The sequence below is a fragment of the Phallusia mammillata genome, chromosome 1 (assembly GCF_965637545.1).
Source record: "Phallusia mammillata chromosome 1, kaPhaMamm4.hap1.1, whole genome shotgun sequence".
In the NCBI taxonomy this organism is placed as follows: domain Eukaryota; kingdom Metazoa; phylum Chordata; class Ascidiacea; order Phlebobranchia; family Ascidiidae; genus Phallusia; species Phallusia mammillata.
In genome coordinates, this window is record NC_137252.1 from 18615145 (window position 1) to 18632618 (window position 17474).

At 35.5% G+C, this 17474-nt stretch overlaps 2 protein-coding genes across 7 annotated transcripts; both read right to left on the reverse strand.

Annotated features, from left to right (window-relative positions):
- Positions 1-1488: 1488 nt before the first annotated feature.
- Positions 1489-8612, reverse strand: LOC145225150 (cytochrome P450 2B19-like). 6 transcript variants are annotated; one of them, XM_080091812.1, is made up of 12 exons: positions 8502-8611; positions 7983-8017; positions 7758-7929; positions 7605-7702; positions 7462-7543; positions 4787-5024; positions 4189-4356; positions 3649-3782; positions 3371-3475; positions 3055-3186; positions 2801-2998; positions 1489-1929 (listed from the first exon to the last, which is right to left on the reverse strand). In XM_080091812.1, exons 2-12 carry the CDS (start codon positions 7983-7985, stop codon positions 1748-1750), a joined length of 1512 nt encoding a protein of 503 aa, XP_079947938.1. In that variant the 5' UTR covers positions 7986-8017; positions 8502-8611; the 3' UTR covers positions 1489-1747. The 6 variants fall into 6 exon arrangements, with proteins under 6 accessions (XP_079947938.1, XP_079947948.1, XP_079947975.1 ...); XM_080091822.1 differs by having other exon boundaries at positions 8353-8611; XM_080091849.1 differs by having other exon boundaries at positions 7758-7817; positions 8502-8610.
- A 3847-nt stretch (positions 8613-12459) lies between these two features.
- LOC145225188 (cytochrome P450 2B19-like) lies at positions 12460-17403 on the reverse strand. The gene is made up of 10 exons (XM_080091871.1): positions 16703-17403; positions 16538-16635; positions 16398-16479; positions 15630-15867; positions 15220-15387; positions 14963-15096; positions 14774-14878; positions 14114-14245; positions 13807-14004; positions 12460-13018 (listed from the first exon to the last, which is right to left on the reverse strand). The coding sequence occupies exons 1-10, from the start codon at positions 16851-16853 to the stop codon at positions 12837-12839; spliced, it is 1488 nt and encodes a 495-aa protein (XP_079947997.1). The 5' UTR covers positions 16854-17403; the 3' UTR covers positions 12460-12836.
- Between the last annotated feature and the right edge of the window lie 71 nt (positions 17404-17474).

The window sequence follows — 17474 nt, forward strand, 5'->3', positions numbered from 1 at the left end:
GTAAAATGTGGTAGCCTATAATCAGGGTTGCCATCGACTTAAAACCAAAAATAAGGACAATCGAAAAATCCAATTTTCATACGAAACGAAACAAACGTTTTTTAACAAATCTTTGCATTTATACGAACCATGACATATCACATGTCGTATTTTTTTGCCCAGGATCAATCTGTTCCAGCAACTCCTTGTTCGTAAAAAATACTTCGTGCATCTGAGATGCAGCATCTCACAACAGCTCAGGTTTAGGTTTACTTTTACTTGTAGCAGGGATTTGACCAGTAATTGTTGAAAATAAGACAAAATAAGGACTCGAGTCAAAAATAAGGACATTTCTTAGAAATAAGGACAATGAACTTTTTAAAGACATTGCCCTTCAAAATAAGGACAAATCTTAGAAATAAGGACGGTATGGCAACCCTGCCTATAATGTAGGCCGACGGTACGTCACCCAGATCTGATAAACACCAAGCTTATCAGTATACTTTTACCGTTTCTTCTGAATTGGATTTGAATGTGATATACTATTAAGACATAGCAGCTTTTGTGACTCCACAAACATATATCTGTTGAAAGTAACAATTTACGTAAAGGCTCAAAGTTATCCAAACCGGAATATCTGAATTTGTGACTGCGTGGAATTAGGCAATCGCGGGCAACATTTCTGAATTTTACGGCTTTGTGGGCCAGATTTGTCGGAAGTTACTAATAAACAGTCAAACCAGAGTTAAAAACGGGCCAGAAATTGAAGCCCGAACCCGGCCCGAGCCCAAAAGTACAAGCCCGAAGCCCGAACCGAGCCCGAAACCCGGCCCGAGCCCGAATCGTTTTTGGAAAGCCCGTTTAGGCCCGAATGTTTGATTGACAGGCCTATACATTAAAGTCTCATAATACACCAAGACAACCAACACAATAGACAATTGGTCTTGAACAAGTAGTTTAGGGCTGTTTGACTTTAGGTCGAAACCAGCAAGCAACTCTAGCTATAGCTAAATGTATTTAAAAAAATTCTGGCACAAAGTGTAGAGTCAGGCCCGAATCGAGCCCGTTTTTTAAGAAACCCAAGCCCAAACCAGAACCCCGCCTGAAAAGCCCGGCCCGACTTACAACTCTGAGTGAAACACAAAAGCTTGGAAATATACAAAGCTTTAGGGCCCAGATCGACTGCAGGGATGAAAAGGGTAAAAAGAGGTGTTAATAAAAAAAGGAATAAGGTTTTGTTTGGTTTCGATAAAAACATTCTTTTTCAGATTTGTTTTATGGTATCGCAAGGTGGCTCTTGTAACCGGCCTATTATTGCGTTATTATTTACTGCGTGGCAAACAGTAAATTCGCAAATGTGTCTTAGTAACTTAGTTGACGTTTTATTAAAGCGCTACCTGGTCTTTGAACTTGAACATTTTCTGCGAGAAAGCGAGTTTTAGATCGCACCGCTTTCAAGAATATTTTTGAATTTCGGTATGGTTCGCCTTTGCAACGGTAACGCACAAATCACAAATAAGAGAAGTCATGTTTCATGAAAAATCGATAAAATCATGCAACATTCACAAATCAAAGTGAATTGTATCCATCCCGAGAACAAAGTAATCAAATTTGCGTGATGTCAGTAAAAAAACATTAGGTGACTATAAGAAAGTTTAGAAAAAAAGAATTAGCAAGAGTCTAACTAAACGTGTTTAATGAATGACTTTACATGAATAAATTAATCTGTGAAAGCTATTGACAACTTAAAATTATTGTAAAAACAGATTTAATGTCGATTTTGTATGTTTATTCTAAAAGGCTTGGGTTGCAAAGTCAGGCCAGGAATATAATCTTCATTAACTTGAAGAATGCCTGGTGGTGGTTGAAGTTTGAAGTGTTGTAACATAGCAACAAAAAACAAAAACAACTCGGGTTTGGCAATATTTACGCCCAAACAAACACGGGAACCTACAAAAATATAAATATGTTGTTTTTACACTATGGTAACTATGGGACCCACTAAAAAAACAACACCATAAATATGTTGTTTCAACAGTGGGTGCTATAGAGTTAGTAAAGATTTACCGAATATTCGGTTTGCCGAATTTATTTGGTCGAATCGGCAACTTTTACAAAGATTCTGTTTGGGCCGAATAATCTGTTACGATTTGGCCGAAATCGAATCTTTTTTGAACACAAATTTTAAGTGTAAAACGTGTCTTTTCAGCCTTACAAGGTACCGCACAATCTTTCAAAGTACACCATCTTGTTAAGTATTATAAATGTTAATGCACCATTGTTTTTCGCACTCCAGATAACAAATCAGTAATTTATTAGAAGGTTGGCAATTATGCACGAGGCAATGTTAAACCCCACAGAACTGAAATGGTAACGAAATACAAGTATCCTGAACTGTTTCCCTGGTAATAAACGTTTTTATATCAAACGCGTAGCCTCTATTAGTTACCATAGGTTTTTATGGCATGATTGTTTTCGAGGCAAACACATGTAAAGTTGTTAAATAAGCATTTTACCAGGACTAACAGAGTTGGTATGTTAATCAAGCTAACCCCCAAGAAACTCTGTGTTGCAGTAGCAGGGTAACCATAGTCCCAACTCTAGTCTATAGTTCTAACATATTATCTAAAACACACAAAATATATTTTTCACAAATCGCCGGAATCCATCCAACTGTGACATCATTTGATAATTCAAACAGTTTTGAATAGCAACCAAATTAGTTTTAGGTGGCAATCTGAACCCTTTTAGGAAGTGCCTTGTGTTATGGAAAAACTATGACAGCAGTAAGTAAAATTTATGTGACTCAGCAATAACTCACCTGCACCAAAAGGCATAAATGCCGGTCGTGTACCAACTGTACCATTGGCTTCCAGAAAGTTTTCAGGGTCAAACCTATCAGGATTTTTCCAGTGTTTAGAAGATTGAAGAAAAGACTGATAGCAAGGCATCACTATAGCTCCCTTGGGAATGTCATATCCAGCAACATTTGTAGACTCACATGTTGCATGAAGAATACCTAAATGATATTGACTTTAGGAGGTGTTTTAAAATCGTTTTTTCTATTTTTCTTACCGATTGGTGTAATACAGGACTTTCGTTGAACTTCCATAATAGTTGCTTCAGTGTATGGCATTTTCAATCTGTCTTCATAGGTAGGCCATTTATCACAACCCACAACTTCATCGATTTCAGCTTGAACCTTTCCTAAAATATGTTGTAAATCCAATAAGGTCAAGTTTTTTTTTTGCCCCCTAAAAGCTCTATGATAACAAAGAATGGGTAAGTGGATTGCTCATTAACTCAACATTCACCATATAGATTAGATTGATTGAATATATCAAAGATGATTGTTGTAGCTGTACAGAAGTTGGGTAATAATGAAACACACCTTGAACTTCAGGATTATTAACCATGTAAATCATAGCCCATTTCATTGTGGTAGAAGTAGTCTCGGTTCCAGCTTGAAAAAAATCCAATATGCTCATTTGCAAACCTTTAGACCAAATGATTATTGTAGTTTTTTTTTCACTTGGCTTTAAGTTAAAAAACCTGAATAACCAATTACCACTTAAGTAACCAGGTTAAATCAACTTGTATACGAAAAAAAAAGTGTTAAAACTTTCTGACTTTGCAGAAACAGTACCTAAAGACATTGAACAAACAAACCTGTTTCATTAAAGTGGTTGGAAGATTGTGTTGAAATCTCCATTAGGTAATAATCAATTAGATCTCTTGGATTGTTTGGGTCCAAAGTCAATTTGTGATACTTCACCTCACTTTTGATAAACTCCCTAACATTTCTACAAAAATATAAAAAAAAAATTATCATGTAGTGCCGTAGTTCTCAAACTGTGCGTCGCGACGCCCTGGTGCGTCGTTTCAATTTTCCAAGGGTGCCGAAGAATAGTTCCGTTTCGTGGCTTTTTGTTATTGTATTAATAAACACAACTTTAGTAATAAGTTTCCTCATTAACTTCTATTTGCTGCTGCACCGCAAGTCCAGAAAACTTTTCCAGAGGCGTCGCAATAAAAAAAAGTTTGAGAACCACTGATGTAGTGCATTGGAATATACTCCATGCGCTATAGTTTCATTTTAAAAACAACCTTTTTACCATGGTTAATATACCAAGAAACTGAAAACTACATTTAGGTTAAAAGTTCTGTCCCAAAAAAATCATAAAAGTACTTATATGTGCAAAAACTTACCTGATGCAATCTTGAATGTCTAATGCAGTTTGGGGCAGCCAGATTTTATGCAAATATGGAATTACAGACACTAAAGCGAAACCAATGGTGTTTGTCTTCGCAATGAGATTAAAGATCCGATAGTTGTTTTCAAGCAGGACTTTAAACTTTTCATCCTTATATGCATACCTAAAAAAGGTCAAATACAAGTTTGGGTGAGAACATATATGTATCACACTATTATAGTCTTTATATATATTGAAAGTGAATTACCTAAATTATTTTACTGTATGTATTATAATTGCCACTGTTTGTAGCCTCAGTGTTTCTGCATACGTTACCTCCTGAAACACATACAAAAACTTCAAAATATTGTACAGGACTGACAGGCTTTGCTGATGGGTGTTAACAAAAGCTTAAATCAAGTTGCAGCCTCAAGACAGAAAATATTAAAAATTTTGGGCTTAACATACATTTTAAGAAAGAGGACAAATTGTCAAAGCAAACTACTTAATGCTTAGCCGGTTGTTTTACAGCATTTTTTTAACAAAACAAAAATGAAAAAAAATAAACAAAACGAATTTTTTAAATTGTTTACAAATACTCAACAGAAACAAACCTGTTACCAAATATAAAGTACGACAAGACATTAAGTGATGCATAGTTAATAGCTGCAGATGGATCAACTGCAGAATCCTTTTCAGACACATAACTTTTTAGTTCCTCAATAAAGTATGGCAATTCTTCAGCTATTAACTTCCCAACATCACGCCGACCAAGTCCCATACTTCGTAAAACAGAATGAAAGAGTTTTCTGTGTGCAATCAGTTTTGGGCCATATTGAGATGTTACCACCCCTGAAAAAAGTTTGGTCTACGTCAGTGGTTCCCAACCTGGGGTTCGAGGACCCCCAAGGGGTCAGTGAGATAGTTTCCGGGGGGCCGTGGAGGCAAACATTTTTAGTAGCATTAACAACAGTACAATATTTAAAGTTCCCAAACCGTTTTTTATAATCCTACATATGAGTGCAAACTGTTTATCAAACCCTTGGATCAGGAAAACTTGTGATTGTTCCTCCATTGTGACATCACAACACACATTATTGTGACATCACAACACACAGTATTGTGCACCAGAAAATGTATCTCTTCGTAGCATTGACTGCTATGGTACAGAACTTAATTGAGATTGAAGGACTGTGAAGGTTGATTAAAATTCTGCCCCAAAAAGCGAACTAGAAAAGTGGCTTTCTGATATGCTTCCATTTTATATGTTCTATACGATATTTACCAATTTACTATACTATACACAATTTTATCTACATATATGATTGTTTTTGCAAGCAAAAACGAATGGGTCCCCACACGCGTGTTTATGCGGATTTACGGTAAACCTGTGTTGCGGTTATTTCTAGATTCTTAAGGACAAATTTTTCACAAAGCATTAACATAACTTTAAAAGTTTTTGTCCGTATTCTTTTTGCATCATTTTTGTCATATAATTACAAAAAATCAGTAAAATAAGAACGGGGAAAATACTTTCAATTTAATCTCTTGCTTTGACCTTGATATTGTGGTTCAAGGTCAGTTTTTAAACACAAATTTTCCTAGAAAGCCTAACTGTTATATTAGACACTATATAAAAAAGTCGTTTGCTACAAAGGTATACATAACAACTTGTTTTTCACTTAACTTTGTTTCGCAAAAACGACCGTTTAATGATCTTTTGACACTGTTGTTAACAACATGCAGTCCTTAGTGTTCAATAATACCGTTTAGCCTAATTTATACATGACTTAAGTACTGATTCTTGAATTGATTTGTCAAAAATAAAGAAGATACGTTATGACGAAAAATTCTTAACTGTGTTGTAATGCCTACAAGTTGACCTTTAGTGACCTGTTGTTATGCGGCGGCCAAGCTGACAACGAGAATTAAAGACCATTTATCGCGGCGCTAGAAAAAAGTTAAGTTTATTTTTTCATATTTATGTTGATCAACGACGTTTTGCCTGACATAAACGAAACCGATGTACGTTTATCGAGTTTAAATTATGTCTTAGGTGTAAAACCTTCGCCAAAACTGAAAATGCGTGTGATAAGTCAATAAAACGACACAGCATTGCAGCGCAAAAAAACAGTAGATTTCTAATCACCCCAAGCTGAGCACTCCCGCTCTGCCGCCTTAATCGTGAACTGGTGAATTTCTCCCTTGGGACTTATCTGACTGACAGTGTACACATATTATTGGTTGTAAAGGTAACTGGCAAAATTTTAAATTTTAAACTAATATCCTGCTTAAACAATTGTTAAAATTTTTAAATATTTCTGCACCATAGGGCTTGTATTTCTGGCCTAAAACTAAAACCGATTACTTCGGGGTTTAAAGGGTGAAAAATGGGTGAATCCGAAAAAAAGATATGAAATTCTTTAAAAAAATCTTACATTGCACCAAACAACAAAGCATGAAACTTTAGTCAGTACAGCCATTTTAAAAATACGTTTTGGGGGCCTGTGGGTGAACCGCTGGGTCAATCGGGGTCAAACTTCAGGAGAATCAAATTTGGATTATTAACTAACATCTCTGTAAATTTGAATAAATTTAAAGCACTCTTTCTTGACCAAATGCGTCTCACAAACCAGCGTTAGACAGAAAAAAAAAATATGGACAAAAACAATATGTGTCCCCTTCAGGGAAGGGGACCAATAATAACGTATAATGCAGGAAACGAAAAACATAACAATTATGTTTACGTTGGGGGTCCGCGGACCTATACAATTTATAAAAGGGGTCCGTGAGTACAAAAAGGTTGGGAACCACTGGTCGACATCAATGCACTTGGCATTCTATGATTCACAAACAAGTATACCTAGATCGCTGGTCTGAATGAACGCTTTAAGCCTGATCTAAGATATGAATTTTTATTCATCAATATACATGTTATTTTTTCTGGGGGGTTTGAAACCAGTGATCATCAAACAATAGGCCACAAAATAAGAATTTTTAGTGGGCAGCGCAACACTTTCCTATTTGGGCCATGACATGACCTTTGATGTTGAGGGACCCCACCTAAATTTGTGCCAGAGTAATGCTTATTTTGACACAACAAAAAATGTTTAGAAGCAATGGATTCTGACCACATCATCTTGTGCACATTTATGATTAAGTAAAGTATAACCTTTATATATATACTTAACAGTAATATACAAAACTGATAATAAATGTTTTACAACCTTAACAATCGGGTAAAGTGACATCCAAACTGTTAATAAAGATACTCAATCAATTCACAAACCTTCATGATTCTTATCTCTCAGGATTGTTTGAAGAAATGTTTTTGGTCTCCCAGAAAATGTTTTTGTATTTTCCACCATTATCTGTAAATGCAAGAATTTTGTAAATTAATTGTTATTTTACAAAATATACACTGATGCTGACCTCTTTAAACAATTCAAAACCAATAATACAAATCACTTCATTACTTCCCATTTTTAGTCGATAGATGTTTCCATACTTCTTGGCCAATTTTGTCAGATCTAAAGTGTCAAACAGTTATTTGTCCAAGTTTTTAGCCAATGTACAGTTACTTACTCTTGCTAAAGTCTCCACCCAAAAGGTAAATGCTGCCAACAAATGGTAAACCTATTGGGCCTGGAGGAGAATTGTGAGGTCTGTGCATACTTTTAAAGCCATAAAGCAATAACAGCAAAATTAACAACAAGAGTACAACTCCAATCATTTTTAGAATGAACCAAAGATCTGACTTAAGAAACAAATACTGTAATTTTTGCTTGTTTATTGGGAATATTTCCTTACCATATATTTCTTTTGGTATCAAACTTTAATTGTTTCTGAAACAAAAACACAGGTTTTAAGTTTGAGTTATGCCCACAAAAACCTGTATGCAGCAGAATTATAACATGTCTCCATATCCAGTCTGTAGCAATCTGGTTTACATGCTGTTTACAAGGTAAGCAAACATTTAGTTAATGATGTCCACTGTGAAAAAGTTCAGATAACCTACAAGAAAAAAACTAGAATATTTACACATAAATTATTGTGTATTTGTGCCATTCATGTTGTAGTTTTCACAGCATATTAAAAATAAGATTACTACGAGAAAAAAGCGTATGAAATAGTACAATACAGAGTAAACAAAAAAACAACCAAAACCCAGCAAACAAACCCTGGTACAAAGTAAACATTAAACCCATAAAAACGATCTTTGGAATAAAGCTGTATGCATTTCCGCATCTTGGCTTCTCAATGTGGTAAACTTTTTGGGGTCATAGCTAATTCCCATGCAGCTCCACATTACAATTTAATGAGGTTTACTTTTCATGTGTAGCAAAAGACAATATCTTCACTTAACTTCAAACACCAGATAGTGGCCAAGTTCAAATTGCTGTAACATTGAAGTAATGATAAAAGTTAGTTCATGAGTCATTTTAAATACTATTTTATTCTGCAAAGAAAATAATTTTTACACTGCTGCAATTCACCAACATTAATTGTATTTTAATTGTATCTTATAAAAGTTGCTTACTTCCACTAAAAAGCATAAATGTGTGTCTGGTTCAAATGTTCCCATCTCTATGTCTTTTTCTTTCGCAACACACCTGCAGCTGACTTTTGATAGTTAACGGTTATGCGTTCACTCTGGAAAGTATCTTTACTGGTTACGTGCTATAGCTATACTGGCAGCTTGTTTTACTATTTTATTATAAGTGCACTTGTTGACAAAACAAATACCGGTACTTCAGGCATTAACCCTCGAAAACCCAATTACAACGGACCGCGGACACTACGAATCCAAATCTACGATCGACTTCGTGGAGGCACGGATATAGCAAATTTGTTCTGCCAAGTACATGCACCAAATAGGGAAAGTCCCTTTAAAGACCCACGTGTGCCTGGGTAGAGCTACTCAAAGCAGAGTGGCTCTGCTCAAAGTATGTATAAAACACAAGTAGTCCAACCCATTGTTACGCGATCGAGCTCCATGAACGCCATTTTGTGTCCAAATTAATACAGCAGGTATAGGAAAAAACACATAAATTGCCTGATTTTTACAAACTGGTGGGCTTTAACGCGAAATTGATAGGCAAAATCGAATAATTTTTTTGGGTTCTAACATTTGATCGTGATAACGCACGCTGAATGCAAATATTTTAAGCTTACATGAAAAATAAGCGGCAAAATTTACATGAAAAAAAGCAATTTAGCTTTTAATATTACGGTGAAATGTTAGAATCCGAAATCTTCATTCAATTTGGCGAATGAAATTCGCGTTTAAGATCTCCAGTTTGTAAATATCAGACAATTTATGTGTTATTTTCCTATACCCGCTGTATCATTTTGGACACAAAATGGCTCCATAGGCTTTATTGCGTAACAATAGGTTGGACAACTTGTGTTTTATACAGACTTTGGAGCTACTAACACGGTGCCTCCTGGGTGATCCAAAAGTGCTTAATTTTCGATAAAGTGGCGTAAAGAGCTGAATTATTTATTTAGCGACTAAAGAGGGTTGGTTTAGGATGCAAATGTTTAAAAATTTTACATTAGTAACTAATTTTTTGGGTCAGTTTTATTGAATTTTAAATGCTAATACCTTACCCCGACCCTAATAGCCCTAACCGTTAGCATTTTTTGAGATATACCGTTTAAAAAATTAGGCACTTTTGGATCACCCAGGAGGCACAGTGTTCATGGGCGTCCGCAGCGGGGCGCAAGAGGGGGCGCGTGCCCCCCCCCCCCCCCCCCTGGAAAAAAGAAAAACGCAAACGGTCGCAAAATTCGCATCTTAAAACAAAACACCATAAACATTCACACAGTGTTATGGGGGTCTCCACCCCGTTAAACGCACCGAATACAAGCTGTAACTGTAACAGAACAGGATGAGGTTTTGCAACAGATTAAATGAATCGAACATTATTACTTAACAATAGCTCGGTAACAAGCATATTATTACGTCATTGATGGATGTGTCAAAAAGCCAATATGTGATACCTTCACTGTATCTGTGGTTACATCTGATAAGGTTCGTGAATGTAAATCCCACTTCCGTTAAAAATCGTTTGCCAACCTACCACATATTTCAGTAATAGTTAATATTGTGCTTATTGTATTTTTATGTTACTTTGGGATTAGCAAGAATGAGTGGGACAGTCAGATGATTTTTGTTCTGAAATACCGTTTCCCGAACGGCGATGTGACGATAGTATTGCCCTCCCCTGTGTAGCCATGCCTGCCTCGATGACGACTTGTAAAGGGCGGCTACGGTGTAAGTAAACTATAATGTACATGGCAAATTGTTTGGTGAGTCTGATCTTTTTTTTTTCACGGGGTTCGAACCCAGGACTCTCCCGGGGCCGAATCCCGATCAGGTTTTTATGTCTGTATGTGGGTCAGGCGCTCCAGACCGTTCGGCCAAGTTCCTGCCCGAGTCTGATCTTTGCATCTCAATAACAGCTGACTGATTGTCAGCTCCACAGAGTGTCTGTTATTTCTTTGTATTCTTGAGTAAACGTTTCAAAGGCGAACGATTAAATCAGCTCTTAACGAGAGAAATCTCTCGCTTAACAATTGAAGAAAATAAGTATAGAATACTAATAGAAATCCTAGAAGACTAAAAATAGACCGGCGACAAAGTCGAAAACAAGCTATTTATAGAAATGCGAAAACTTGGTTTTACAGTAAACCTTTTTTCCTTTAAGTTATAGAATTTATTTTATGGCAAAGGTGCGATTTATAATGTCATAGCGCCCTCTAACCGAGCTGCTGTGCTTCTTCTCAAGTACGAGCGGCTGTGTTCTACTTTAAACTTGAAACGGAAACGACAGTATAAACAAGAGGAAGTATGCGTAATGATGAACAAACACCTTATGTTTGTGCAGAACATTCTAGAATAACCAAATGACTCAAAATATCTTAGAAAACTTATTATGACGAGTGAAACACATTTCCTGTTGTTGTATGAAATGCTCTTACACACGAAAAGACTCACGTTAATGTCAACATTGTACACATTAATATCATGACCGCTACACCTGTAATTTTTCCTGCGGACGCCCATGCTCAGTGGTATACCTATTGGCACGGTTGCCATACCGTCTCTATTTCTTAAATGTGTCCTTATTTTGAAGAGCAAAGTCTTAGAAAAATTGATTGTCGCCTTATTTCGTCCTTGGACTTGAGTCCTTATACTTTCTCTTATTTTCACCATTGACAAGTCAAATCCTTGCTACAAGAAAAAGTAAACCTAGACCTGAGCTGTCATGAGATGCACATAGTATTTTCTACGGACAAAGAGTAGCAGGAAAAGATGGTTTCTTGCAAAAAAAATACGGCATGTGTCAAGACTCATTTAAATGCAAAAAATTGTTCAATCGTTTTGCAAGTCTTATGAATAATAAACTATTCGGTTTTTCTTATTTTGGGCTCCATGTCGATGGCAACGTACCCCACCGATTGGTCCAACGAAAGAATGTTTGATAGCCGCTGACACAGTCTTTTTGAGAAAGTACAGCAGCCAAGCGTTACGAGCGAGATTTATGCGTTATCTAATATAAATAGAACACAATCACGACAGCCGTACCAATGGGCGCCGGCATGTAGCCTAAGGCAAAGAGGGCTCACTTGCTCCCTCTCCAAGAATATCAATGCACATCAAATTTAACACAATTTGTCAAAAACCCTGATGAATGTACAGGATAAAAAGCCAGTGATTGTCTTAACCAGGGGTCGGCAACTTTTTTTGTACTGTGGACCGTTTTTGAAACTAAAATTTTATCGCGGACGGCAAAAAAAATCAAAAAACAAAGAATAATCTAGCTGCAATGAAAAGTTAAAAACGCCTGAATTAGTTTATCATCCCCGCGATACATGGGTAAAATGTTTTAAAGCATTTAACCCTGAAAAAGTTTAAGACCCGGTAACGAACTCCTGCGTAGTTCAGTTGGTAGAACGCGAGCCCGGAAAGACTCCTGTCGTGGGCTCGAATCCCACCGCAGGCTAGATTTTTCTAGCCTTCGCCTTGCAATATGGTGGTGAATGCTCGGTGACTGGCTGATTCGGTATGGCGCCTGGCTTAGCCTACAGTGATTTACACATGAGTGTGCCATGATCGCTGGTCTGCATAGATAGATGCTTCAGGGCTGATCCCAGTTGGGAATTTACGATCATCTTAATCAAAGTTGAGGTTAAATTAAATTTATTTTTGTGTAGGCTACAGGATCGAAAATAAGGCTTGTTGAGAAACCTACCTTTGATTAAAAAAACATACCGAAAACTCCATCTATAATGTTTATTTACAAATTTTTAATGTTAACAGGACAAATGGCTCAACTAAAAAAAAACTTTGACTTATTTACAAACAATATAGACTGACTAAGATTTGTAAATGGCAGCAGCTAAATATTATTGCATGAACGATCAAGTGCAAAACTGTCTGTTACAAAGATACAATGTAATACTCTGGTAAAACATATTACACATTTTCACAGACAATGTTATCATATTCTGTCTACCAGCAAAACAGTACCACAGCGTTTGTCACACATTAGCTCAGGAAAAACATCCTCAGGTACTTATTTCGTATGACTGAATAAGTGCAGTTGAAGAGGCAATATATTAAAAGACACAAAACAAAGCAGAAATCTTTAATAGTTAAAACCGACTAGACATTACTATCTCATAGGGTTTAGGCTGCAAAGTAAAACCAGGAACATATTCTTCATCAAGTTTTGAAACACCAGGTGGAAGTTGAAGTTTGAAATGTTGCAACATTGTCACGAAGAACAGAAACAGTTCCTGTTTAGCAATGTTCATTCCCAAACATACTCTCAACCCTAAGAAGTTAAAAGCAACCATTTTTGCATAATGGGGTTTAAAAATATGAAAATGCTTAACTATGTCTAATGATATTCTTTGGAACTTTTAATGGATTAGATCGAAACCAGAAGCGTAACTTTTACTGTGTATACTTTTCAGCATGCCAGCATGATTATTGTTCACCCACATACCACTTTCCATAAATTTGACAGTGCTTTTTTGCACATTAGATACTTTTTTTGCTCAGTAGTTTGCATTATTTTTGCAAAACAAGGTTCAAAATTGTAAATGATAGTAATTACTTAAAAAGGTAATAATTTTTTTTAAAAATCACATCCAACAATGTACCTTTTAGAGGCACAAACTATAAATGTCTGGCAAGACCGAAAATGCCAGTCCAAACCAATGTTTTAAAAAAATCTTTTGTTGTTAATGCAAGTAAACTGCAAAAAGTACTGGCTACATGAAACAACTTTGGACAATGATTTGTTTTACAATGTTATAGTGTGTCCAATTTATCAAAAGCAAAAATTCCTTCAGTGGCATGTCTAAAGCCTGAAACGAAATGTTTTGGCGAACTGAAGGTTTGTGCATCACTATCACTAATAACGATTTACCCTTTCAAACCATTATGAAAAGGATTAAACATTTTAATCATGAACATTACTGCCAAGGAACTGGTGTATAAAGAATACATCATGGCAGTAATTTTCATGATTAAAATACTTTTCAAGTCTGTGTACAGTGTTCTTAAGGATTAAACAACTATATATACTAAAAACAGCTTGCTAAATGAGTTATGTACCTCCACCAAACGGCATAAATGTCGATCTTGTACCCACTTTACCATCTTGGTCAAGAAAGTTTTCAGGATCAAATTGACTTGGATTCTTCCAGTATTTGTGGGAATGGTGTATGGACTCATATATTGGCAAAATGTAGGTGGATTTCGGAATGTCATATTTACCTAGTTTTGTGTCCTTATTTGCAACATGTACAAGACCTGAAAAGTATAATTTAGTTTATCAAGTAGTTGTTTCCTGGAAACACTTTGGCATAATTTATACACAAACATTTAGATTTTCAGTATTTTGTGTCAATTTAATTCTAACCTATGGGTGCTATATTGGCTTTTCTCTGTATTTCTAATACTGTGGCCTCAGTGTAGGGCATTTTCAACCTGTCTTCATACTTTGGCATGCCATGAAATGCCAATTCTCTGTCAATTTCATTTTGCACCTTTTCTGTTAGAAACAACAATGATAACATGTAAATTCAATATATTAAAAAAGAAATGGTTAACTGACATAGTTATTTGTCATTTCAACAAAATCAATTTGTAACAAAAAGATTAATAAGTATCTGCTGTTGGCAAGTGGTATGAGAGCTGGTTTTTAAATAAGAGACAAAACAAAATTTACATTACATTAAAACAGTGGTTCCGAATGTTTTAAACATTTTTGACATCACTATTTGCAACAAAAACAGTTGTGAATTGTGATGTCACAATGCAGGTTTGCTTGAATGAATGCCTTCTGTGGGTAGTTTTACATCTTATATGAGTGGTGATAATATTTTAAAATGCAGCCCTCCAAAAAGAACCACTGGTTGGACGGTGCTGCATTAATGGGGTCACAAAACATATGTGTTAAGGGTACCAGTTAGGTAAAGATTAATTAAACCTTTTTTTACATGTGTTTCAGCTTTAAATGTATCCAGTTGGCCAGTATATCTTACATGCATTCTAATAGAGTTGGATTGTAAAAACAAACCTTGAACTTCAGGATTATTAACCATGTATAAAACTGCCCACTTTAAAGTGGTAGATGTTGTTTCAGTGCCAGCTTGAAAGAAGTCCATAATAGTCATTTTTAGGACTATAAACAAAATAGAACAATTAGATTTGTTTGTTGCACTACATGTAATGTGGTGGTAACTTAGGTATTTGGTTAGGTACTGACATGAATCTGTAAATAAGTGAGAGTGATTTGATGTAACTTCTATCAGATAGTGATCAATAAAATCCCTTGGATTTTTGGGATCCAATGAAGCTTTGTGATATGTAACTTCACTCTCAACAAACTCTGCAATGTCCCTAAAACCAAATCACATTTGTTTTAACCAAAATTACCATGTGTAAAAACTCTTACACATTTAGTTCACCACTTTAAAACATTTGCAACAGCTTCAAAAGTTAGTTAATAACTTTACAAAGCACCTGCAGCCTTCCTTGATGACCCTTGCATTGTGAGGCAACCATATTTTGTACAAAAAAGGAATATATGATACGAAAAGAAAGCTGGGAGTATTAATTTTACTCATCATTTCAAAACATTTAAGATTCTTCCCAAGAAGGAATTTGAACTTTTCATCCTTGTATGAGTACCTGCAGTAATCAATCATACAAAAATGTACAAACATGCTCTTTGCATTTTTATTAGAGCTTTTCAACCTGAGCTGAAACGCTTATTTTTGGAATTTTTGTTAAATTGGGTGGACAGTATGAACTTAGTTATATAAAATATCAGATTAAGTATGTGGGTAATATTAAAAAAAAAAAATGTCGTAAAAATGGACATTAAAAGGAAACCAGCCCGGGCCTAGTAAATTAACATAAAAAATACTGACCTGTTTCCAAATGTAAAGTATGCCAGCACATTAAGCGCTGCATAATCAAACACTGCACATGGATTAATTGTGGATTTGCCATCACTTACACATGCTTTTAATTCCTCAATCAAGTAGGGTAATTCTTCAATGATGATTTTCTCAAAGCTGTAGTGATTAAGGCCCATATTTCTTAAAACTGAATAGAATAACTTGCGATGAGCCAGCAGTTGTGGACCATACGGTGTTGTAACAATGCCTAAAATGTGACCCATTTAAAATAAATTGGTGTTTTAAAGAATAAAATGTTTGGTAAGTATACAATATCCTTGACCTTGACTGTTAAGGAAACAACTTTGATCAGAGTGGGCACTAGTGCTAATGTAAAGATTCAAGACTAAAAGAACATGTTTTTTAAAATATATTTACCAATAAATTGCTGACAGTTTTATCCAAACTTGTAATATTTTTTTGCAAACTTATTTGGTATGCTAACTTAACTGAGATGTTATTGTAATGTGAACTGCTCATGGCTTGTGAGAAAACGTTTTACTTGATTAATTTGTTGTTCAAATTGGGTAAACATGAACAGTTTTCTAAAAAGACTGAAACAGTTTTCAACATTGTTTTGGAAATAGTTTACTGCAGATGTGGCCTAAATGAGGAATAAATGTACTTGGTCAGGATGAGGGTAACTATTCAGAAAATATCATCTCATATTGACACAACAATGTAGCCTACATCTTGTAGGCTATTGAATAATTGTTGCAATCAAATATTAATTCTAACCTTCATGTTTTTCCCCACGAATAATAGTTTGTGGCAACTGGCATGCCCTGTCTGAGAAACACTTTGGGTTATCTGTCATTACCTAAAAGCAAACAATAAAATTACTCACATATTCATGAGCTATGAAACATATATCATACCTGTTTAAACAAGTCATATCCATTAATACAAACCACATTAACTCCTTTCAATTTTAGCCCAATTATGTTCCCATACTTTTGGACTAAGGTTTTTGCATCTAAATTCGTAAACTTTCTTGTGAGGATTAATTGCATTAAGTTTATTCAATTCACTAAAAAACCTACTTCGGGAATAGTCACCAGAAATGTGATAAAAGCTTCCCACGAATGGCAACCCCCATGGACCAGGTGGAAAATTACGAGGTTTCCAAATGCTGTTTAATCCATGATACAGCAACCAAAAAGTTACCAAACACATGCAAATAAATACGATCATTGCATTTATCCAAAAACTTCTATAAAATAGTTGGTCCGGATCCGATTAGGTAAATACGGTAATAAAAGTTGTAAAAAGCTACCAGTCTCATATTTAATGCCATCCCAACTACAACCCACAAAAAATTCGGTAAGTCATGTGATTTTGACTTTTTATTTCCTGCTTCTCAAAATCGTGCAGTGTCTTCAGCTCAAATCTCTTCGCTAAGTTGCCTAATAGGGAAAATCCCTCAATAATTTATCTTTTAAATTTGTTTTGTTTTCTTGCGCATTGACGAGTTTAATATTTGGGATACTGTCGGGGCGGTATAAGCTAGTTATGCACCCAATCAGCTAAATTAGACTCCCACTAAAAGTGAATATTCGGCAGTTTTGCCAAATAAATTCGGTCGAATCAACAATGAGATCACACAAAGTCAAACGACGTAAGTTGATGTGATTGACGACGTAAGTTGAATTACTTATAGCCTGAAATATGTGTAAAAACCAAGTGCAGTGTCCCAAACTTTTTTACCTTGGGACGCACCTATAAACGCGAATAATGATTGGTTCTTCGCTCATTTTAAATATGCCCCCAATACATATCATCATTTTTCATTTTAAATATGCCCCCCTATACATA